Below are 24207 nucleotides of genomic sequence, written 5' to 3'. Positions count from 1 at the left end.
TTTATTATCTAAAAAGGATGTAATCACTTTTGTGTAACATCTAAGCAGTCCACAAAGTTGATATTTAAACCTTATGCATTCATCAACACTCCTAGGACACAGAAATACTAATTTCAGTATTTTATAACTCAGGAATTGGGCCACAGAAAGACTAATTTGCAGAATACCATATGAGAAGTCCAGTAGAGCAGAGAATTAAAACATAAGCACCAGCCCCTGGACCACCTTTCCATCCCTGTACTACCCTGCTTTATAAGCCACTGATATTATGCCAGGTTTGATGAAAATAGCACATTTCAAATCATGTTTGCATTAAAGAGATTCACAGTAAATATACACACAAAAAAAACCCTCTTGCATAAATGTGATGTTAAAGTATGGCTGTCTCATGTTCTGAATGCATTATGGACTACAGCCATTTCATTTGCCTATACACACCTAAAACCAGACATAAATCATATGGAAAATGATTTACCTACAGCTGTGCCTGACAAGTATTATTGATGGGCTGATCATGAACCACTCAAAACCAAAATTAACTTCTTACCACTCGTCAGTGAAGTCCAGTTTTATTGTGCTTGTCGTCGTTCCTTCTGTGCTGTAGTGCAAACTTAGCACTGGTTCACCTGTTCCTGCTCGTGGCTTATCACTCTCTGTAAATATGGGGTTGATAAAATTTGAATGGGAATTAGTGACACACACAAAGTTGTTCTAATTCTGAAGGTTCATTTAGTTATCCTAGCAAAGCCAAATGTAGCAGTAACATGTATAATATCAGCTTAAGGTCTCTTACAGGCCAAGCAAAAAGTTAAAAAGTTTCAGAGTGAACACACCGAATTTGCAATGCTTGAGAAACCATCTAAAATTATTTCTAATTATAAGAGCAAACAAAGGAGATGCTGTCCTTCAACATGCAAGTAAATAAAATTGCAGATAGGTGTGTGTACACACAATCTAATCATTAATAAGCAGATCCCTTTTCTAATAAATATATTAATAAGAAGACTATAAATTACGTGGTGTTCAGTCCTTTTGCCTCAGTAAATACACAGGAAAAAAAGATGATGAGATCTAGACACAACCAGCAGTCTAGAAAAATCACCATCCCCTTTACTTTGCTGCCTACTTAGAAACCAGACAACTACCAATACCCTTAGATCTGCTGTAAATTGTCAGCCAGTTGTCATAAAACACTGTAAGTTCGTGTTCCAAGAGCTTCATGTTTAAAAAAAAACCCTTTCATATTATAAGAACTGCAAGCAGAAGGGGAGCACTGGCAAAACAAACTGTGCACGATGTCCAAAAGCAACAGAAGTAAATCACATTGAAACGACAGCAAGTCCATGAGTCCTCTGCTGCATGTGAGCATGTAAGATTTGCTTTTCATGAATATTGAGCTTTTTATTTGGACAAAACCATCCCATATTTTCCTATAGAATATAGAAATTTGACTATAAATATACATGCAGTATTGGCAGCACTCTGACAAGTATAATAAAGTAACAGCTTCAGATCATCTTTGTGTAAATCCATTAAAACTTAACATTTGATTTAAACACAAACCTACAAATTTCCCCACTAAAAAGGCCATTATCATACCAGTAATGGCTACAATACTGCCACGGGATATTTATTTTAGAAGATGTAATTAAATTATAGTAACTGTGAAATAGCAAATAAGAATTTAACCTAACAATCAGTGCTCATATTTTTAAACTGCTGACAAGCAGAAGCCCACTCACAGGATCAGAGCTGTGATCGACTGTGCCAAAGAACTTTAAATACTTATGTCTACGTTCTGAAGAGAAATTAAAAAAACCCAAACCATACCACAAAAACCCTGAAAGAAAAAATAAAATATTTTTATGTGAAAGGGAATTAACCAATTACAATGATCCTAATACCAATTACCATGATCCTAATTATGCACATGGTTTGGGCCTCATTCTGTGCAAAGAAAAGTTCATAGTCCTTCTAAAATAAAGATTCCTGTTACACTCTTGTCAGAGTGGATAAAACTGATCAAAAGCAGTGTCTCCAATTCCTGAAATAAACTAAGAAAAAAACTAAGAAAATATTTTATAGTTCTATACAGATAGTTTGAACAAAAATGACATGTTCTTTCTTAACTAAACAGGTGTTTTCTCTATTTTTTGACAACCTATGAGCAAATATCTCCTTGTATAAAAGTCTGGTCAAACTGTAAGCACCCCTAAACAAATACAAATACTGATCCTTCCAATCACTGCACAAGTCATCAGGAGCTGACACTGAAAGAGTCAAAAGAGACAGAGCTGGGGAATTCTTTAGCTCCCTTTTAATAGGTACAGACAAGACCTGCCTTGGAATTGGGAACCCAGATGAAGAAAGACCACTCAGTGCTGTGAACAGTCCAAGACAAGCACCAAACAATGTCTGTGCTGTGACTTCAACATTGCTGTGCAATGTTTGCTTCAGCACAAACCCAGCTAATGTTACCAACCACAGTAACCAAACATTGCTACCCTATAATGAATTTAATTCAATATTAGGCCTGTGTTATAAAGCTCAGATCACATTATCATTACAGTGCTTTCCTCTCTCAAAAATCTCAACACCTGAAAATTTAACCAAGATGCATAAAGACTGTCCTGTGCCTACACTTACCCTGGAAGCAATGTTGATATTTGTTCACACCCAAACAGGTGGAAGATTTGCTGTAGACTTATCCAAAGGGGGCACTGACTGAGAAATTACTTCTACAAATGTCCGGAAACAGAGAGCTGTTAAAATATATCGGGTAATAGAGTTTTCTTAAACCTACAACAACATGAGCTACAATTGGGACTGGGTCAGTTTTTTCTTTAAGGTAGCTTTAGGGCATAGCACAGACACTAATAAGGACAAGAAACATTTTAAAAGGCAGATGAGACAACAACCTGGCAATAAACTGCACAGAATTAGTTGTGCTGTTCAATATTTTGTATAAAACTTACACTGCTTATGAAAGCTGAATGGGAGCCTCTGTGAAGAAAACAAATAAATTTTGCCTAATACACAACTGAACATTCTTTCAGAGAAGGCACATAAAACCCAGAAGTCATGAACTCTTTGTTTTCAGGAAAGGACAATATGATTGCCAAAGACAGCCTAGAGCTGAATGAAGAACTGTTCTCTTTCTCTACTCTGTTCATCCCATCAGGACAGATCTACTTCACACTGATAATGAAGGGAAGAAGAGCAAAAGCTTCTGCCATTTTTTTAGGGGACAGCTATTGCCAAAACCATTTCTGAATGCAAGCTCTAGTAGGGTAATAAACTGCTTCAAGCAGAAGTTGTAGCTTGTCAACACCTTACTCAACTATTCCAAATTCCTCAAAAATGCCTTGAAACTTTATTTAGTTTCACAGCCAAACACATTATACTTTAAAGATACTACCAACAACTTACAGTCTTATTTCATAAACAGCCCTGTCCTAAAGCACACTCCCCATTAAATTGTCCGTTCTCCAGGTGCCTACAGGAAGAAAGCACTTTTAAACTACCACCCTTAAAACTGAAGACAGAATTTCATTCATAACCCTAGATTAAAAAAAAACCCACAAACCCAAACTGCACAATTGACAACAATACCCCTCAGAGACACTTTTTCCCTTAGAAAAGAAACCTGTGCAAGTGTAACTTCACAAAGACTGGGGCTCCCAGCTCTGAAGTGGAAATGCATGAAGACAAGCTTACAGAGTGCATTTCCTAGCTAAACTAACACCCTAAGGAACTTAGAGCTGGTTTCCCACATCTCAAATGCTGTCCTAGTCATTAGTCTATTGGCAACCCCATGAGAAGAGGATAGATGATTTCTCATGGGAAAAAAAACCCCAAAATAATTCCTATACAGCATTATATTCTGTGTGAAGACCAAAGAAAGATTCTTCCGAAGGCAGAAAAATTGATCCAAAGAGGAAAAAAATAGGTGGTGTGTTTCAGAAAATAGGAATTCACTAGGAATGCTTAGCACATGAAAATTCATCAGAGGCAGCTGAACTTGGAGGGAAGTGTGGAGATTCCTTTATCCAGTGAGGAATTCTGACTAAACACTGTTACACTGATACCAGTCAGTATAAGGGAAGACTGAAAAATCAAATAATCAAATAATAAAAATAAAATATAAATTCTTTGTCTAGATGACCCCATCACCATAACAGATTACTAAACCCTCACAGTAATATCTAGAAATATCAGTAAACAGCATGGCTTCTGTGTCTGTAGGAAGCAGCACTGTGATGCTTTGGGATACATGGACACATTTACAGTGTGAGCCTCAAGTTCCCTCTTCACTCATTCCAATTCAGGCAGTACCTTAAAGTCCTAACACTGCAAGAGATCCAACAGCCAACCCTCCATTGTTACAATCACAGTCCAAAAATCCCCAAAATTTAAAAAAAAAATCCAGGGTAGGTCACTGTAATGCATTTGAAACCATTTTGTACAGACAGGAATGACTTAGAGCTTCTGCTGGACTGCCAGAATTATGGCTTTATAAATGTATGTGCTTCCAATATGAGATCTTTAAACCCAAAACCAGTCTTAAAACATAAATGCCAACAGGAGAGACTGGTTCAACAGAACACAGCAGCTGATTCAGTACTAAATTAAGAAAAGACAGGAATAAGAAGGAAATATTTATATATCTATATGAAAAGAACTATTATAAATTCCTTCATTAGCTACTTACAGTATTTTGAGATTTCTGTTCAAATACTAAGTGAAACTAAAGCAGTTTAACTTCAAAAATCCAACTGGACATCAGCAAATTATTCTTTCTGGTTATCATTTGAACAATGGATTTCCTAATAAATTTGCTCCCTTTTCAAATTCCTGGTTTTCAAAATTAGAAGTAACTTTGTCTACCAATGAAACAGAAAAACTGGTGTACTGATAAACAAATGTGTTTTGGGGAGGTGTTTTTGCATATTAAAAAACCTGGAATGCTTCTACAAAAGGAAAGCTCTTCACATTAGTTCAAGTCATTTCTTATATGCAGAAAAAAAACTACTAGAAAAAAAGCCCTAAGAGTCTATTAAAACTATGAGTTTATTACAATTATGCAATTAAAAATACAAACTAGCTGTTAAGACAACTAATCCTGCTTGAGGAAGAATATGATACAAACTTAGCAACTGATTCCTGGGACCAAAACTTCTGGTTTTATCTTTGTTGTCAGTTGGGCTGATTTCATAACTTCACAGAACAATTTAACAGCTTCCCAAAACTTTTACAATTTTAAGAACCTCAGTAAACACACAGACTTTTAACGTTAATTCTACGTTATTCTACTCTGATCAAATAATGTGTTATCCTGTGTTCCTAACAGAAAAGCATAACTTGGCCACTAATTATAAGCAAGTTTTCCAGCTAAACCTGACTATTGGGTTGATGTTGGCTACTGAACCATGGAGAATTAGCAAATTTATACACTGAGGTTTAAGGCTATTTCATCACAAAATAGAATTCCACAAATTGAGTTTATTTTGTCAATATGAAACACAGCTTGATTATTTTTTTTCCTCCTCTGTTCTGGCACCCTAAAATAAACCACACTTTCAACAGTTGCCAAACGGGCTATTTTTCAGAAGTGGGATTTCAAAACGGCTTTCTAGTTTAGAATGTGCAACAAGACAACAGAAAGCTCTTTTGTGGGATTTGAGCTATTAAATCTCTACAGAGGCTTTGCTATGGAAGTAAGCATGATGCAGAGTGTATGGAAATCTATTTTTAAATTAGCATCTATCACTCATTAATTATTCAGGCGTAAATACTCCCCACAGGTGGCACTGGTTCAGCTGGACTGGGGTCACCTATGACCCAGTTCACTGCTCACAATTTGAAGACTGGGCATAGGGAAAGCTCACAAATGTCCTTTCTACCCCCAGCCCACAGGGATCCTACAGGGCAACACCAGTCCTTGTTTAGCAGGAGGGGGGCAGGACAAGGGGTTACAGGGGTAAAGATGCACCCGAGTGCCACAGCTGCTCCTCAGTTACTCAAACTGCAAGAATAACAAAGCTGCACATCTCTCTTGAGATTGTAAGATAAACTAATTTGGCATCATGTGATTATACATTACTTCAATCTTGGTATTTGCATTCTGATCCAAGAACCATGCAGAAAAACAAACCAAAACCAAACCTGTTTAAAGAAGTAATTTTGATTCTCATTTTAGAAAATTATTCTAAATGTGTGTAGAGTACATAAGACATTTACTGCACCTACATTGAACTTTAGTAATTGCATTAAGCATTGAGCATAGGATGGCTTTTGAAAACCTTACTCTGTTACTCATACTGAGAATTAAATAATTAATGAGTTTCCAGCAGATCTGCTTACAGAACTCTACTTTATGCAGATGAACAGCATTTTTAGACTGTTTATCATCATGAAAGGCAATCTGAAAAGGAAGCATTGCAATCAGCTATGGCTGGGGAGAGCGCATTTCCTGTCACACGCACCCTGTTGCTCATCAAGTGACATGGATCCAAGCTGTTTGTTAACCACTGAAGAAGGAGAATCTGAAACAAAAACGAGATTTCAACTTAAAACATAAGCAGCAGAGAACTGCACAGCAATGTCACGATCATAGGTTAGTTTAAAATAAAAAAAAGCAGCAACATAAGGAAGCTTTGGGTTTGTTTTATGAGCAGCCAGCCACATTGCATTTTCTAGGCATGACAGAAGCAAAGCCATTTGTTTCAAGTCATTATTTATTCACTGAACAGCCTGAAGCTTGCTGACATCTTGATACTGAAAGTTCCTGTCCATTACCAAAGATTTTACTGCGTTCTTCAAATTTTTAACACCTCAGGAAAAACACTGGAAAGTCATGGCTTGTAAAGCCTTTGCTCCGGCTACCAAATGACACAGTTATTTCAAACCATGTGATAAATGTAAGTTTCAGAATACTTATCCTTCAACATGGAATATTCAATGGCATACCAGCACCCTCAGTATTTAAATACTGTTTTAATAATAATGTTTTAAAGCATCAAAGCACCAAAATACCTCCCACTTGTGTGAGTTTGGTAGTTCTGCATTCCTAGATGCTGCACCTCTGAGGCACCTCATAACTGAGAACAAGTCTATGAGTTTATCACAGCACCCCTCCACTCTGTCTCATAAAAATACCAATTGAAATAAATGAATAAATAAATAAAGTAATCAACCTCCCCAGCAGTTAAATGCACTTTTTTTCCCCCTAGACACTACCAGTTAATGACTATCACCAGCACTACATTCATTGTGCAGACACATGACAGATGCAACATTTGGTATCTCCTGGGAGTCTCTTTTCCTTGTCACCCCTGAAGAGCAGATCATATTTCTGTATTATCTTAAGATGAGCTGATGTACACAAATGAACACAGTATTCCAGAGATACTGGCTAGACTATCATATTTTGGTTCCACTTGTTAATCTTCTGTTATAAACAAATTCATCCTAAGCTAAAAGGATTTAATACCCTGTATTACAAACTGAGTCACAGTTCATCAGCATCACAGCATGCTAAAGGAATTTTAACATAAATTTAAATCCTACACAAGGAAAGCAATGAAATAATACGCTCTCTCCTACACAAAGCTCCCTTCCAGGTTTGGGCCAGAATCACCAGCATGACCTATTTTGTAGTACAGCCATAAAACCTGCTAAATTGTCAAGCTGATTTGAATAAATATATATATATATCCTCAAGCACTACGTCACTCCCAGCCACTGGTGCAAGAATCACAGTCTGTTCCTTGCTTACACTGATACCAGGGATAGGGAAGGGGAGAAGGAGCAAAGAACAGAGACCAGGACAGTCTGGGGCACTGTGTTTTGGCTTGTTTTGGTAACTGGGCTTATAGATTTTATTTGCGTAACTGAGGAACATAAAATTGCTTCTGTTTGGTCTTCTTTGTTCAGCCATGCCTCTGCCTTGCACCAAACACACCCAAGCCTGACCACAGAATTTACCCCCTAGATTCAGGTGGGATGCAGCTCTTAAGTAGCAGACTTGTTAACACGTTTCACTCTGCAAAAGCAAAGCGTGCTTTACATAAGATTTCTAAATTAGAACAGAAGTCTTTACAGTGTAGTTTTTCCAGTGCAGTAGTAAGCCACTTTTTGGACCATAAATCAGAGCAAAAAGCTGATGTGTAGATGCTTCATGTAGTAAGATGATCTACTTGTATTCCAGCTGACTCAGCACAGGAATCAATCTGCTGCCTCGTTTCCAAGGCTGGCTTTGATTTCTGACTCACAGTTACAAAGTCCATGCTTGGGATTAACTTGTATCAAAAGCGGCAAAGGAGGGGAGGTGCTGGACTGAAAGCTGAGAAGCCCAAAAGGCAGCACAGCGATTCCCAGTCGTGCTCTGCTCCTGCACTCCAATTCTTTCCGTAGGTTTTATGCCCTTGTTTAAAATGCTTATCATGCTGCCAAACATTCCACTTGGCTGGAAAAGCCAATATCGTCAGCTCTTTCATCCTGACCCCGATGAACAGAAGAAACATGACTGAACTAACATATTTTTATTAGAAGCATAAGAAATTACATTTGCTAACCCTATTATCAGCACTTCTGATTTTATTAAGACCTCATGCTATGCAACAGTAACAAAGTAGGTGTGTTTTACCATGTGCATCATTGAATCACAGCAAGTGAAAATGAAGATTTTTCTAGGTAGTAGTCCATGCCAGTGCAGGCTTAAACCTCCTGCATCTCACTATGACTTTGATGTCTTCATACAACTTTGTGAATGCATTTTACTTGTAATAAGAGAATATTTAATCAACACAGAGGAAGCATCCTAAATATTCAAATTGACATGGTTAAGAGCTCAGTTTGTAGCAATTTTAAACTCACTTGTGTCCTTTCCAAGTTCCCTGAAGCCACAGATCACCAGCACCTCTTGAAGTGGCACTGCAGTCTGGGAAACAACCATGACTATGAAACCAGCCTAGGGAAGTTCAGGTAAATGCCTCTTTTTTTAATATATGGCTTTGTTTTGTAAAAAAAAAAAAAAAAAAATCTGAAAAAATACTTTCGTAATTTCTTATAAAGCTTTTGGGAAAAAAAAAAAAGTATTACCAAAACTGTGCCATATAGTTAAAAAAACAAACAAAAATCCAAACTCTTACCTGAGCCTTCACAGGCTGGGTCTACATCCCAATGCAGTTCACCACTGGTTGTAATGTCACCAGTACATTCTAAACTGGAGCACCACTTAAAGAGGGAACTGGAGATTCATAAATTTGGGGAACCTCAAACAGAAAATAGAAGATAATTTTAAGGTCAGTTATATGCTGAAGGATCTTCCTGTAGTTTGGGCAATCAGCAGCTGACTTCATCAAAATATTAGCATGCCACCTCTGTTGTTTTGGCTAAAAAAATTTCCTCCTTATACCACTGTAACACCAGCTCCAGGGTCAGAGCCAGGCCTAAAGCAGTGGGACCTGTTCTAAAAGTCCCAGACACGGTATATACAGTGGACTTTAATCTAAAAAATTAAATACTTGTTTTAGTAATTATGACTAACTGCTTTGCACAGTGAATAAGCTCTCAGTTACATATTTTGGACTTCAAATGGACACGTTTTTACACCTGGGTGTTTACAAAGAATGCAAAGGATCTAGTAAGAAAAGCTACAGTCCTTCCCTTGTTCTTCTCCAAAAGCTTTAACACAGAAATGAAGGTCCAATTTGTTCTGCTTTAAAGACATGGACCATATAGACTTTTGAAACAACCCAAGAGTAAAGAAGAAAAAAAAAAAAAGTCGATTTGCAACACAGGTTTTACAACAGGCCTGCATGCACATGTCTATATCTTTATTCTACAATAAATGAGGTCTAAATCAAATTTTTTTCCTCAGAAAAGAAGGGTTGACATTAGTTTTTGTGGGTAAGATTATGTACACTGATCACTACAGGAACCCTTGATGCACACTGATCTATAATGTGGAGTTTTTTCTCTTCAAGTTTGGCTGGTTCATGTTTCTGTAACTTTTCAAATTGCATTTGATTTCCTAAAAGTTCTCAAAAGGAGAAGTGATGAAGGTAATGGTGATGCATACCTGGATATCAGCACTGGGCAGAGCAGCAACAACAACATGTTAAAAGGGTTTATTTTCTTTGTTGTTTGCATATAGCACATAGATGCTGTTGTTTAAATACTGCACAGGATCTAAATATTATGAAATGCCACAAAAATGTAAGTAAAAAGTAGGCTTTGTGGGAGAAAGTATATAACAACCCCCCCCCAAAACCAATAAACTAAACCAAAAAATTTACCATAGCTCCCCTAATTAAATTGGCTATCAAAAAAAAACCTGAATCTGTTCAATACCTAAGCAAAGGCTTGAAGATAAAACAGACCAGCACATACCTTCTAAAATTCAGCCAAATTTACACAATAATTACGAGAAGTATCCACTAAAACAAAGGCTCACTGCCATCTGAGGAAGTACCACCTTTTTTCTCAGTGTCAAACAGTCCCACTGTGAATCATTACTCACTTAACTCACCTTCATTTTCAACAACAACAAACTTTGGGCCATATTTTTCTAAATGGTGAAGGTTAACTACTATAGACAGAGCTTACAAATCCTCATGGAATTACTACACTTCATTAGACTGGGAGACAGAATAACTACCATACAGTCTAATTTTATATTAACACTGTAAAAGCTTTCAGCTCTTGACGTTTTCAATGGGTAATTTCTAATATGGATGGAATATTTTTCTTCTCCTCATAATTGAGCTTCTGTGATTGCAAAGGTAAGGATTAAAAATGAAATACAAGTTGGAAGAAATGGCCTCGGTTTCACACTGAATTCCCTCCAAAATTGCAAGTGCAAATTATACAAGTTTACCAGAGTAGGGACTGAGAACTTGCAGCCCTGGGCCAGAGGCTCTGATGCCATTTCACAAAGTGGCAGACACATTTTGGAGGGTAATTTTTTGTTTGAAAATTTGAATATGTGCCTGAAAACTGAACATCTGCCTCATGACAGAGCAACAAAGGCAGCCTTGCAGAAAAAAAATAAAATATAGATATTGTCTCTGTATAGGAACTTATTATTAAAAAAACCCCTCCAACAACCCAAAACTAATAACTTCTTTCTCTCTTACCATATTTCTGAAATGTCAACTTACCACAGGGTTAGAAACCAACTGTGTTTATGGAGAAGCGAGAGACCAAAAGTCTGAAGCTCTGGTTTTCCAAATGAATAGACTGTGAATACACAACTTCCAAAAATAAATCTTGGGAGTTCAGAAAAAGGTAACAAAACAAAGCAACTTGCATAAACAGAAATGAGCAAGTACAGAGAATATTTCCATATCCAGAGAGCAGAAATCTTATGAAGGAAATAACGATTCCCCAATCCAAAGAAATGAGCTTCACTTGTTCCCTCCCACAGCAGGGGTAGGAGGAATACAAGGAAAGAAGCTGATGAAGTGCAACGAGAATTTCTTCTATTTACATAGACAAGTAGAAAGGAAAAGGCAATGCAATCTTTTATCAAATTTCTTGAGGAATAATTGACCAAATATATTAAATATTTCAATTTGAATTCCTCATTTTAAGTCTTCCACTGTCCATAATACTGAAGGCAACAAATTCCACCCATCAGACCAAACCTCAAGATACACATCCTCAGGATCTGGAGGTCAGCTATAAAAATGCTTCCTTCTGTTTCCACAATGCTGAGTGAATTTGTCTTTCAAAGCAATTACTTACTAAATAAAATGGTTTAATTTGCAGATTCACTGTCATCACCTCAAGAAAGAGGTAAATGCTTGAATATTGAAATTTTGAATGCCAGTTTCCTCCAAGGCTATATATGTGTTCTGCTGGTGATTCCAAACAAAAGGATCAGACATTCCCACTAGTTCCCTTAAAATTCAGAACATGTGCAAGCTCACAACTACAAGAGGCAGTGGTGGGGCTCCAAGCCAAGCACAATACACCTCTGACTCCCAGTCAAAGCAATTCCTCAGCTTAAACCTTCAAGTTTGAGGCACTATGGATCCTACAGGATGTTGACCCACAAGCAACTGGGAGTGAAAAAATTACACTGCATTCTTGAAAGTGCACTAAAAGAGAAGGACAAGATGCATCAAGTAAAATCCAGACCAACACACACTTCAGAGGTAGTAAAACACCCACAGACAAACCTCCAGGTGAAAATTTACAGATATGGTTGTAACCAAACTTTTTTCCCCCAACCTCAATTCAATGGGAAGCAATTTAATGGGAAAAAAAATAAAAATCTTTTAAGCTGTTTTGAAAAGAAAATGGAAGATCAAGACGTGATGACTGTTTTAGTTATGGTTTTGCCTCTATCATCACTCAATATCTTTGAGTTAATAAATTGTGATGTTCGGTTTGCTGAATAAAAACCTCAAACATTGCTAGTTTTTTGGTTGGGTTTTTTCAGGTTTTTGGGGTTTTCTTGGCCTGGCAGGAAACTGCAGTCACCTCCAAGGACACTGTTTTTCTTGCTCTTCTCCTACAGGTAACAGGCACTCATGGTTGCCATCCCTAGGATAAGCACATATCCTTCCTGGATATACTGGTTTCCAAACATTCTGAAAACTCACAGTAGAATTTTCTAGTGAAGAAAGTTATTCAAAATTCAGTAACTACATATTTGCATTAGCCACTGCTATAACAAGCTGTTCTGGAAGGCTCTAGATAAAGGAATGGAATGGACTGAACTATAGCAAGACAGCTGTGAATTTATGACACAATCCTTGTAATAAGCAATTTAGCCACATCTCAACTGTCACAGAATTTATCCACAGAGGAAACATTGCCAGACACGACTTCTCAACACAAAATATACTGATTTTTCACACAGCATGCAGCTCACTCGTTTTTACATGGTGCCATGACAAAATTTGCTTCAAGTTTATGCTTTAGGGTTTGCCTCTTGGTTCATATGCATGCTTCTACCCTAACTTTCTCAAATATGTTATTATAAACATATCTGAGGCTTTCTTGTAATAATTTTTATACTCCATAAAACAAGAGAGAGAGGGTGGTGAAAGGAAAAGTCGCTCTGTTCAAAGAAGGGGAGCATTTCTGGGGACTTTGGCTTGTTAAAAGTATTTTCACTGTACTTACTGTAAAACCATAGCATTTAGGAGTGCCAAAATTCTGTTTTACTGAGTTGTTACTCTGATTTGGAACATATGCTAACCCAAAGCCAAATCTCAAATGTTGCTTTTGGATACAATTAACAGCAAAATAAGATTTCAAGTACATAATTCTTATTCTATTCAAGGCACGGCAATTTCTTGCTCAGCTGCTCTGACAAACATTGCACAAACCTGATACCATGCACCTAGAACACCTTTTCCACATATTATCATTGTAATCCAAACATGTTAGATAAATCAAACCTGGCAACACAACTCTTTTCCCTAACCATGTGATGATAGACACCACCACATGCAAGGCAAGACAAGCAGCAAACGCATTAAACTGCCTTGTTCTGGAGGAGAAGCATCTCAGCAAACAACAGCAGCACAAACTGGAGCTTTGTTATCTGCTCAAGAAACCTGGGCAAAGGACAACCTGATGCCTGAGGGTCCTGTGAGGAGCCCTTAGAGGAGGACTGAGCAGAGGAGGATGCCTGTGGAGCAGAACCCTCAGCTAGTTCTCGTTCTCGCTGTCTCTGTTGTTCTTTCTTAAGCCTCAGTCGCTGCAGACCCCTACGGATTATTGCTAACTCAGGTCCCATCAACTCTGACAAACAGGGAGGGGGAAAAACAAACAAAAAAAAGTATGTAAAAGAAAGAATAATTGAACATACAATATATAGAACAGTGAGGAGGGGTGGGGGGGCTAACCGAAGAGAGAAGCAACAGATACCGAGTGTAATTACAGTGAAAAAAAATTATGTGAATAACAGATACTAGATGCAATTACAGTGGAAAAAAAAAAATATGTGAGTAATTTATTAACATCCAGAAATTATAAAATGAAATACTGAAATTGTTTTTTCTCTCCCTAAAGGCACAAATCACTGGACTTAAACGTTGAGGGTTTATGTCCTTCAGTGCAAACCCCTCCCCATCTCCAAGAATTAAACTACTTTACGAAGAATTCTTTAATGAAAATAGATACAGCCTGACTGAGTCAAAACAAAGCAAACAAGAGAAGTATTCATTTTCATGTTCCTAACACGTAGAATAAATTAGTATGTTTGTGGTGTAAAATTATGCAACTGTGGTTTCCTGAAAACAGGTAAGCTGTCAAAATTAATGTGATAGCTTCCTGATGTGACCAAAAAAATTTTGATCACAGCAAACCTGTGCCAAAAGTAAATTCAGACTATGGAAATAGGTGGCAGAACAAGAGCTAAACAAACAAAAAAACCCGCAACAACTTTACTCTGAACCCTTTTTTTTTAATTTCAGAAATTCCCAGTGGATGAGGATTCACAGTCTGAAAACACTGCTAAGTGGTCCTACAAAGACAGTAATTTATTGGATCATTAGCAATTCTTAGTATCATTCTCTTAATAGATTATTCTCTCAGTTCCATTTTTGAGGCTTCACTGTTTTCATCACTTTGTCTTTATTCATCTGTCACTTGTACTGTTTTGGAATGTACCAGTTCACTGCCTGGCTAACAGTATTTTTGCAAACTGCTATAAAACCACATTTCCAAGTAACCTTTTATTCTCTCCATGCTCTTTGCAGATTTTCTCCACGTGCACAAGTGCTGGATAGGGAGTGCTTCTCTTTATACAACACAGATTGTGTCTTTATTGGCAGTAACAGAAGCACATGGACCTGAAGCACTGCTGAACTAGTCCCATCTATGATATATGGGGTAGAGGAGCTAATTCAGGCTCAAATATTCACATCAAATGCTCCAGCTAGTTCTGCTATAAACTGCTTGTCTACACCTATCCTGAAAGGATTTATATGAAGAGCACTCAGAAATATTTTGTAGATATGAGGAAATCTGCAAATAAAAAAGAAATCAAGCTGCAATGTTAAAATACATGAGAGCATTATGCTGGCATAACCTTTCATCCAAACAAAGGCTTAACAAATAATCCGTAACCCTTATCCAGGCAGCGAAGCAAACAAATCCTAAATTTTTATTTATAAAGAGAAACAAATCCAGAGACAAAATCCAATAATTGAAAAGTCAGTGGCAAGCACCAGTTCATATTGAATGGTCATGAGCTCTAATGTCCTCATTCTAATGCCATTTTCTGGGAAAAGCATCCTGCCAGTTTAGGGTTGATGAGGTATAACAAGAATAAAAAGATAGACTTCCTAAAAGGAATACGAAATCAAAGAGATTTGCTATGAATAGTTTTCATGTTCCATGAACACTTACAGAAATTAGAAATCCAACCAGTCCAGACAATGCTTTTAAGGAAATTTCAATGATGCCTAAAATTGCTGCTGATTCAGTTCCACTCAGTGCAGAGACAGCCACAATTTAAGATGTAACAAGAACTACAGTAAGAATGTAAAGACATAACTACTATCCTGAATAGTATGTTCAATGACAAGACCTTTCAATGCATTTCAGAATACCTAAGCAAATGTTTATTTTGCCAGCAAATGGAGTGAGGAAACAGAAATGGAAATAAATTAAAAAAAACAGCTATTGCCACTTTCCCATTTAAAATTTATATCAGAACACTTATTAGGATTAAGGTTTGTACTAATTAGCCAACTGCCCCTCTGCATCCCCTTCAATGGTACCATTGTGAATTTTATTTTATATTATACTGTTTGTTGTATCTGATGTTCATTAGTGGTTTAAAACGTCACCATCTTAAAACTAATGCAAAAAAATTAATTGAAGCTTTCCACTGAAAGTAAATTTGTTATATTTTTCCTTAGTGATAAGTATGAAAATTTCCAGCAATTGTTCTCATTATAAAAAAAAATTATTCAAATGTACTGACAAAAACAGGCTACTGAGATTTTGCACTGATCTTGTTGTTTATTTGTAACTTACTCAGATATTCCAACTTCTAGAATATACAGATAAAGAGAATTACCCCAATGAGCTCCAGCACTGAACCATTTTTGTACTGACTCTATTTTGAACATGTACTGTTCATCTCTTAATTTTAAAAAAGTAATTGGGAGGTAGAGGCTCAAATCCTCACCACATGGCACATTTTCTGGAACACCACACCAACAATATATTTGAACTGTAACACCTAAGCAAAGGTATTGCTGTTTTAAAGACAGGATTACCATGGGTGCCCATGTACAGAAATCTGTAGGACTGATTTAGGGAAAGTTGTTCACAAGGCTGTATTAGGAATTTGTGTTCTGATTCCAAAGAAGTAATTTCCTGAAAACATATTCTATATTTGCTAACTCTTAGCTATGATATTAAGACTTGTATCTCCCACCACTTCACGCAAAATGCTGGCTGAAAACCTCTTGCTTTCCTTCTTCCATTTTCCAAAATGCTTCCCCAGCCATCTATCTTTCATAACACACCTTCTATCTGGTCTTCCTACTTAACCCCACTGTATTTAAACTACTATTCCCATTATCACTCTCCCCATCCCTTCATCCCAGAAAAAGCAGCAGGTTTTAATCACATCTAATGCAGCTGAACAAACTCGGGGGATCCTGTTGATGCAGAGGGCAGTGTTTCCACCTTTACAGGCTACAAACCAGGAGTAAATAAAATCTCAAAACTGAGCACACTCATGGGTTACCTAAGCATGCAAACATTGCAAAATGGACATTCCCAACCAAGCCTCCTCATCCACAAACCCACAGCTGCTGCTCCCTCTGCCCAGGAGCTTCCCCTCTCCCCAAACTCACCCATGTTACCCAAAGGCTTCTTTTACAGCAACTTCAGTTTGCACTGCCTTTGAAACCTCAGGTGCAAACACTCAGTACTATTAAGTTTGCTCCTGCAGGAGTCCTGTAGACAATTTTAAGCAGCCAATCTGACACCCTGTTTAGGTACAGTCAAAGAGCCTACCAAATATTATACAGCAAATTGCAAAGTATATCCACTGTCTGTCAACAAAACAACCACCACTACCCCTTTCAAAACTAAATACATGGAGAATCGTAAGTCCAAAGTAACACTGGGAAAGAGGAAATGTTCTCAGAGAAGAGCTGGATCAAGAAATAACAACCTCATGCTAGCAGAATAAACTTTTACTTAGAAATGCAGGCAGATTCAGAGAAAAATATTTTTCTGGTCACCACAGATTCCTTAAAATGCAGGCTAGAAAATGCATCACAATTCCAAAAATGCTCTCTAGTGCATTATCATTATGCAACCCACAAAGTTTCAATGATGTAGCTTGAAGCAATTATTTTTAATATGGTAGGTACTCTCCTGGCCACTCTAACTTCCAGAATATACTGCATATTTTAAAAAATAAATAAATAGATCAAAATGAACCTTTGGTAATGGTATGAGTGCTGTTTAGTGGCTATCCCTCTGGACCAAGATGGCAGCTAAACTGGGTTATACTGAACTAGAGTAGACCCCTTAATCATCTTGTGAGTGCACTGTGAAAAAACTTGACACTGCAGCAAGCTCACACCAACACTAATAAAAATCATAGGTGACTACAAGCCTCTGATACTAAATAAACCCTCTGGCATTTTCTGAATTTCCTGTGTGTGTTGTCATGCTTCTGATCACTGTTTATTTCCTCTAAATAAGTATCAGACTAGTTGCAAGGTTTGAAAAGCAAAAATGACATGTCTCATGAGTCTCAACTTATGTCTTCATCTTCCCTGTCTTTCAGGTACCAGGTGCCCCCTCATTTCTCACCTGTCCCAAAGACTGGCTACAGCAGCCACAGTACAGTGAATGGCACACTCTCCCTGGGAAGATCCCCATCTCTCCTATACTCCAGAACACCAAATTTAGGGCCTGAAGATGCTTATCAGTCATCTTTTCCAGTGATAAACAGCTTGGTATTTTTACAACAGAATAAGACAAAAGGTCTGACCCTGTAGGTCTTTCAGAGCACATCAGCCTTTCCACCACAACTGTGAGGCCTAGAAGCTCACTTCAAAAAACTAAAAACAATAAACTCTTGTGCAAATATTCAACTCTAAAGGCTGTGGCATCTTTTCCTTCACTGAGATGGAAAAGGTCAAGTCAAACCATAAGGTGCCCAAATTAGTTTTTGACATCAACAGTGGGATATACTTTTGTCTTTTTCCCACAATAAGAATGTAAGTCTGTATTAAATACAGATGAATTTCTTCAAGATGCACAAACTTACATATCAATACGTAGTATAATTCATTAACCAATAAAGGAATGTCATGCAAGGTGAGACAAATGTACACAGTTGATGTTTTACTATTTCTTTGAACCACAGCTGCAATCCCTTGGTACCTATAAAATATCTAGTCTCATTAAGGGTGTGCAAGGAAGAAAGCAGACTGTGATCTATTAACCAAAATATCCCAAAATAGAGTCGTTTCTTATTGGAAGCATTTTTCATAAACAATGACAAGATGGATTTCTTCTCACCAGACTGATGCAGCACAGGCTGAGTTGAGGCCCCTAAAGAAGGCCTTTGTTCATTATCAGGAGAGGACAGTAATGAAGTTGAAGGGGGACTTTCTGTTGAAGATGATGTTGAAGGAGCTTGAGCTGACATTGTAGAGGAGGAAGATGATGGAAGCTGCTCGGTACCATCTACTTCCATTGCAGTTTCTGATTCTGCACTAGGTGGCATGTTATTGGTAGCAGGAGCATCTGTCCGATTAGTCCCACCTTTGATTAAAAATAAAACAAAAAAGCAAGAAAAACAAGAGCCCAAAGGTAAACTTACTCTATCTCTAAAGATCTCTTTGCATTACCATTCCTGTGGCAAATGAAAGTGCTCAGCTCTTCAGAGTGCACTAGGAAGATTTTAGTTCACACCCCAGGAAGGTTGATATTCAAGGCCTGTGCATCCAGTACAAACATACTTTCTGTTGTAATTATTATTCTGGAAAAGAAGGAAATCACCTCTGGACCGTGATCTTCCTCGCCCTCGATTGCTTTGTGCAACTTCACTGGCTTCTTCAAACCACCTGGACAGCATGTCTGACATCCTCTGCATCAGAGACACATTGGGACTTTGCTCCCCTGTAAAATAAGTAGTGCTAAAGTTTTACCTACGAGTTCACCAAAGTGCACATTTCCCCCCTCATTTCTTCCAGAAATGGAGAAGGGGAACACATCAACACCCCCACCCCCTGCCAAGTAACAATGCCCTTCCACCTGATCCCAATGTCTATCCTCATTTCCAAATTGCAGGACTCTGACTCTCTTGCTGGGATCCCTCATTCTCTTCCTGTACCCCAAAAGGAGGAGTTCCAGCCTTGAAACACAGAAAAATGGAATGCAGTGGCCAAGGAAAACAGACCAAGCGTGGCTAATGATGCCATAGGAAATAATACCAACAGGTTCAAAAAAAGATGACTGAAACTCACAGGCAACAGAACTACATGGAGATTTTAAAGGAAGAGACGGGAACACACCCTCTAATGTTTCTAATCCAGCAATTCCAAATACTGGGGGAGCAACAAAGGTAGACTAAGGTAAGAGGACAGCCTTATGTTCTCTCCCTAAACAGCATTTCTCATTGCCTGTGTCAGATACAGAATCCTACTCCACAAGGACCACTAATCTTATACAGCTAAACACTTCTATTCTACTCTGGGGAATCAGGAAAATGAGAAAACCAACACAGAAAATCTGGAAAGAGAAGCTCTAGGCAGAAAAGGAAGACAGATCTAAGGGAACTAGAATCAAGTACTTGGAACCCCTCAACATGTCAGATTTAAAAAGGAACAGATAAAGAGTAAGATGAGTGGCAAAGCATCCTCTGCCCGGCTTTGGTATCCCATTCTCTGACACTCAAGCATGGCTTTGGAAATCTTCTATCTCCTGAAATCCCAAGTAATTGAGTAATATATTATAAACATGAAAATATAAGCACAAAAATTTAGTCATCCTGTGTGACTAAATGACATTAAGGCAGTGAAAGATGTAATATTAGAATCCTATTGCTTTGAATTCCAGTCCCCTAATGTAACCGCTAAAGAGCAACTCATTTGTAACCGTGATTGCATGTGAGGTTTGACTGCAAAATAAAAAGAAATAAGTGTTTGTGTTACTCCCTGACCAACAACAATGAAACAGGTTCCCCTTTATTTGCATCAGCCTAACTGAAGCAAAACAATTTTTCTGGTAAGGATCTTTTCAATTTAGACATTTTTAAAAATCATTTTACAGTAGCAGTTCTGTGTTAAAATTCTAAGGAAACCATCTCGGCTGATTCTTAAAGCATGGACAGTTTAATCTGAAGCACATTTTTCAGGAATACCTCAGAAAAAAATGGAAAACAAAACCCAAAAGTGCAAAAGCTTTTACCATCTCTCTCCCTCTCACTCTCAGGCCTTGCCCTTGGCCCAGTGTCCGACCAGTCCCCTCTGAGCCGCAGACGTTTGACAGGAGGTTGCCTTAACTGGGGGGGAGAGGGGAGGAAAAAAGGAACAAAAAAAAAAAAGAAAAAAAAGGCATTACAAAGCTATTCATGTTGGACAGTACAGAATTCTAAGTCTAAATATAAATGCACTACCACGATTTTCTTAAGTTACATCAATTTGTATCCGTCACCAAAAAATGGAGTGTCAGCCACATGTTCAGATGGACTGTGAATAAGCACAATGCTGCATTGACAGAATGCAAGAGTTTTAGCTCCACAGGAGTACATCTAAATCAATGCCTCTCAGAACTAATTCACCTTGTATTTTATGCCATACTAACATTATTATGTTAATTGAGGCTTTCCACAGCCAACAATAACAATTAAGGTTTTCCGAATTCAGCCTGAATTCTGCAAAAATATTCATTTCTTCACATTAAAAACTATGTGAAATGTGGATTGCAATTAAGAAGGAAAAAAGTCAGACATTAACAAAACAAAGAAATTTTATGAAAATAAACTCTCCAGTTTATTTTTAACCTATTTTCTTCTAAATTTTTAAAACATTTTTATTACAACATATAGAGTACAAAACGAGTACTCTACAGGGAGTGTTACTTTCAGTGACTTGAAGAGAAACAGCTAATGCTTTGAACATTCAGAAAGGCAGCTCTGAGTTTGAAATTGAGTGTATTGGCTGGATATTTTCAGCTTTAACAAAAAACAAACAAAAAAAAAACAAACAAAAAAAAGAAAAAGTGAATAGCTATTTTAAAGTAAATGCAAAGCCCCTGTGGTGAAAGCATATTAAAGTGTCAACTTCCATGAGCCAGCAGATTCAGGAAGAAGTCTTTACATTTCTTCTACTCTACAGAACTTAAAGCCAGGCTAAAATGAAAATAACATTTAAGGAAAATGATTTGGCAAGAAGAGATTACAGGACATATTCTGTGCCTACAAAACAAAAGAATACATAGGATCTGTTGGTAACAGGTGGTCACAATCCTCTCTCTCTCTAATAACTGGGCAGTCAATTCTCCACTAAACTGCTTCAGACCAGATTAACATTCCACAGGAAAAAGGGAGAAGTGCAGAACCATCTGTGCATCTCATGGGTTTTTCTGGGTTCCTGTTTGCTTTTTCCTGTTTCAGTGTAACTCAGACATTCCTCCCCAGTCCTATGAATCCAAAGCCCTTCTGATCAACAATATTTGTGCCAGTAGTGGCAGCCCGTGGCTCTGTGAGTACAGCCCAGTCATGGCTGTGACACTGAAGCAACACCAGCCTGACACTTGCCAGGCTTTGGCTGGACTTTAATTGCTTGGAGCATCCTTTTAGCTCATTTAGCTGCAGCAGCAATTGTCCAGTGACCAGGTCAAATTACCATCTAATTTGCTTTAGTTTTGCTTAGATTTGCATAGATGTGTGGTGTTAACAACCTCTTGTTAACAGTTTTGATATATACAGGAATAACAATTAACTAGAGTGTGTGAGGTAGAACTACTTATAGTACAGGCACAGGCTGGCAGCAGGGGTGGATACAGGAGGATACCAGAGACACCTTCTCAGCACCTCACCTGTGCTGTAAAGGCTGGAGCCAAACAACAATTGTTTCAGGGATGACAGCAAGGACAAAGAATAAGCATTTAAAAGCAAAACCACGCTGTACTGAAAAAAGAAGTAGTGGATGGTTGAGGGAGCGCAGGGGGAGAGACACAACGTAACTTTGCTGTAGCTAAAGACATTTTTTTTATATTGATCAGAAAATTTAGACTGGAAGGGTCAGCAACATTGTAGATGGGCTGATAAACAGCTGCTTAAGTTTTGGCTACACTACAGAAGATTTTAATACTGCTCAGTAACAGTGGCTCACCTCCTCGATCTAAACATCTTGTACTCCCTCATATGTGTCATTAAATGGTAATTTTTAACAAGGAGTATCAATACTTGATTTCAAGGAATGTGTTTTTGGTGGCATGGAAAATAACGGAGCATACACCTCAGTTACAAGAGTGACCTTGCTGGTCATATAACCCAAGATTCGTGTAGATGCTTTCTCATCTCTGAGAGGGAAACCAGACAAGAAAGAAAACCAGAGTGGCAAAGCATTGTAAACAAATACATATATAAAAAATACATACTATAAATACACAAATTTTGTGACACAATCTACTTGCCACGTCTTAGTCTATGAACAGCAATATTGTTTTCAGAATAATTTAAAGGGAAATACAACTGATTTCATTTCTTGTGTGCTGCAGCAAAACAAATATAAAACAAGAAAACAGGTCATCTCAATCACTTGCCTCTTCCCTTCTCTCTTCAGCAGAAGGAACTTTAAGTTCTCGTGCTGTGTCATCCTTGGGATCAAACAAATATATGTAATCTGAAGAGTAGCTAACGAGGATCTCTTGCCCATCTTCACTATAACAAAGGGATGTTACTCTGCAGGATTTGTTATTGAGATGAGGAGGAACAAAACGTGCCACCATTCCAACAGTGCCCCTGCCAGCATAATTCCCTTTATTGGGAAAAAAAAAAAAGGAGGGGGAGGAGAGAAGGAAGAAAAAGAAATTACATGTTTACTAGTGTGAATTTTCAACAGCTTCAACAAACTCCTTCTTTAATATTCAACAAAAGATAATCAGGGAAAAGCTACATATCCTGCAGTTCCTGCATTAAATTTTATCTGAAGAATGACATATCAGATCTTACTGCTCTTTTATATTTTTGCTTACAAACTTTATGTCTGTATAAAAATATGAAAACACACACACAATATCACATACCCACCCCATGATGGTGTGTGGATGCTATCTGTCAAATGTAGAACAAATGGAAATTTTACAAATTAAAACCATTTACAAAATAGTAACACAAATCTGTATCTACACATAAGTTAGAAAGGGATTAATTATAGGAAACTTTGAAAATTTAGGACATACCTCTCTTTTCTACCCATTTTTAAAAAAAAACCACTAATTTTTCTTCAAGGCATAATACTGTCACATTGAAGCTGCAGAACTATACACTACATTGGACTTATCACGCTTTCCTGACAAGTCACCTCCAATCCACACACTAAAACAGTCTTAAACTCTAGAATTACAAGTTTGTGAGCAGACAAAAGTTGCCTATAAGAAGCTCTAAAACTGAGAAAAACTGACTGTCCCAAAATCCCCTAATTTGACATGTAACTGTTTCCCACATGGCCTATCTGTTGCAACAGTCTGTCCTCGACCACAGACAAGTTCAAAGTTTATCATCTCACATTATGTAAGGAATGAAACAGAAAACTTTAAATGAAAATCAACAAGTAGACACAGGATGCTTCACCTCTTAAAAAAAACAAACAAAAAACCCCCAAAACAAAAGCTCCACACAAACTCAAACAAACAACAGAACACTATACCAATATATCAAAAAATTACGGTCTTCAAAATCTTGTCTTTTCTTTTATTGTATAGGCCAGCATACCAAATTCGTCTTATTCCTCTATTGTTACAATACAAGAGCACATACAGGACTTTTTAGTCAAGCCCCAGAATCTGTTCCTCAGGCAGTTCTCACAGAATTTTGCTGACTTCTCTGATGAAAGGGAGGGCTCTTATAGAATTTCAGTCTGATGAGAAGGGTACTTTTTATTTTTTAGTTATATATACATATTTCTATATATATTTATTAAGTGATCTTTTGTGTTCCCTTTCTCCTCTAACACAATCAGAAACAGAAAA

General features: G+C 37.5%; 1 protein-coding gene across 7 annotated transcripts in view; it reads right to left on the bottom strand.

The window, feature by feature from the left end:
• DCAF6 (DDB1 and CUL4 associated factor 6) overlaps positions 1–24207 on the bottom strand; it is an 81666-nt gene that overhangs the window by 24964 nt on the left and 32495 nt on the right. For 2 of the 7 annotated variants that reach the window (XM_017830727.1, XM_017830728.1), the window contains exons 7-13: positions 22780–22994; positions 20419–20512; positions 19009–19128; positions 18526–18771; positions 13594–13764; positions 6486–6545; positions 548–653 (exon numbers count right to left, since the gene is read on the bottom strand). In XM_017830727.1, the coding sequence (XP_017686216.1) occupies positions 548–653; positions 6486–6545; positions 13594–13764; positions 18526–18771; positions 19009–19128; positions 20419–20512; positions 22780–22994 (1012 nt within the window). The remainder of the gene's footprint in view (positions 1–547; positions 654–6485; positions 6546–13593; positions 13765–18525; positions 18772–19008; positions 19129–20418; positions 20513–22779; positions 22995–24207) is intronic. The other 5 variants (XM_017830730.1, XM_017830733.1, XM_017830731.1 and 2 more) reach the window with 3 other exon arrangements.

Source organism: Lepidothrix coronata, unplaced genomic scaffold (assembly GCF_001604755.1).
Source record: "Lepidothrix coronata isolate B3197 unplaced genomic scaffold, Lepidothrix_coronata-1.0 Scaffold183, whole genome shotgun sequence".
Lineage (NCBI taxonomy): Eukaryota > Metazoa > Chordata > Aves > Passeriformes > Pipridae > Lepidothrix > Lepidothrix coronata.
Note: the sequence above shows the minus strand (reverse complement) of the source record. Positions and strands in the feature narration are given on the sequence as shown.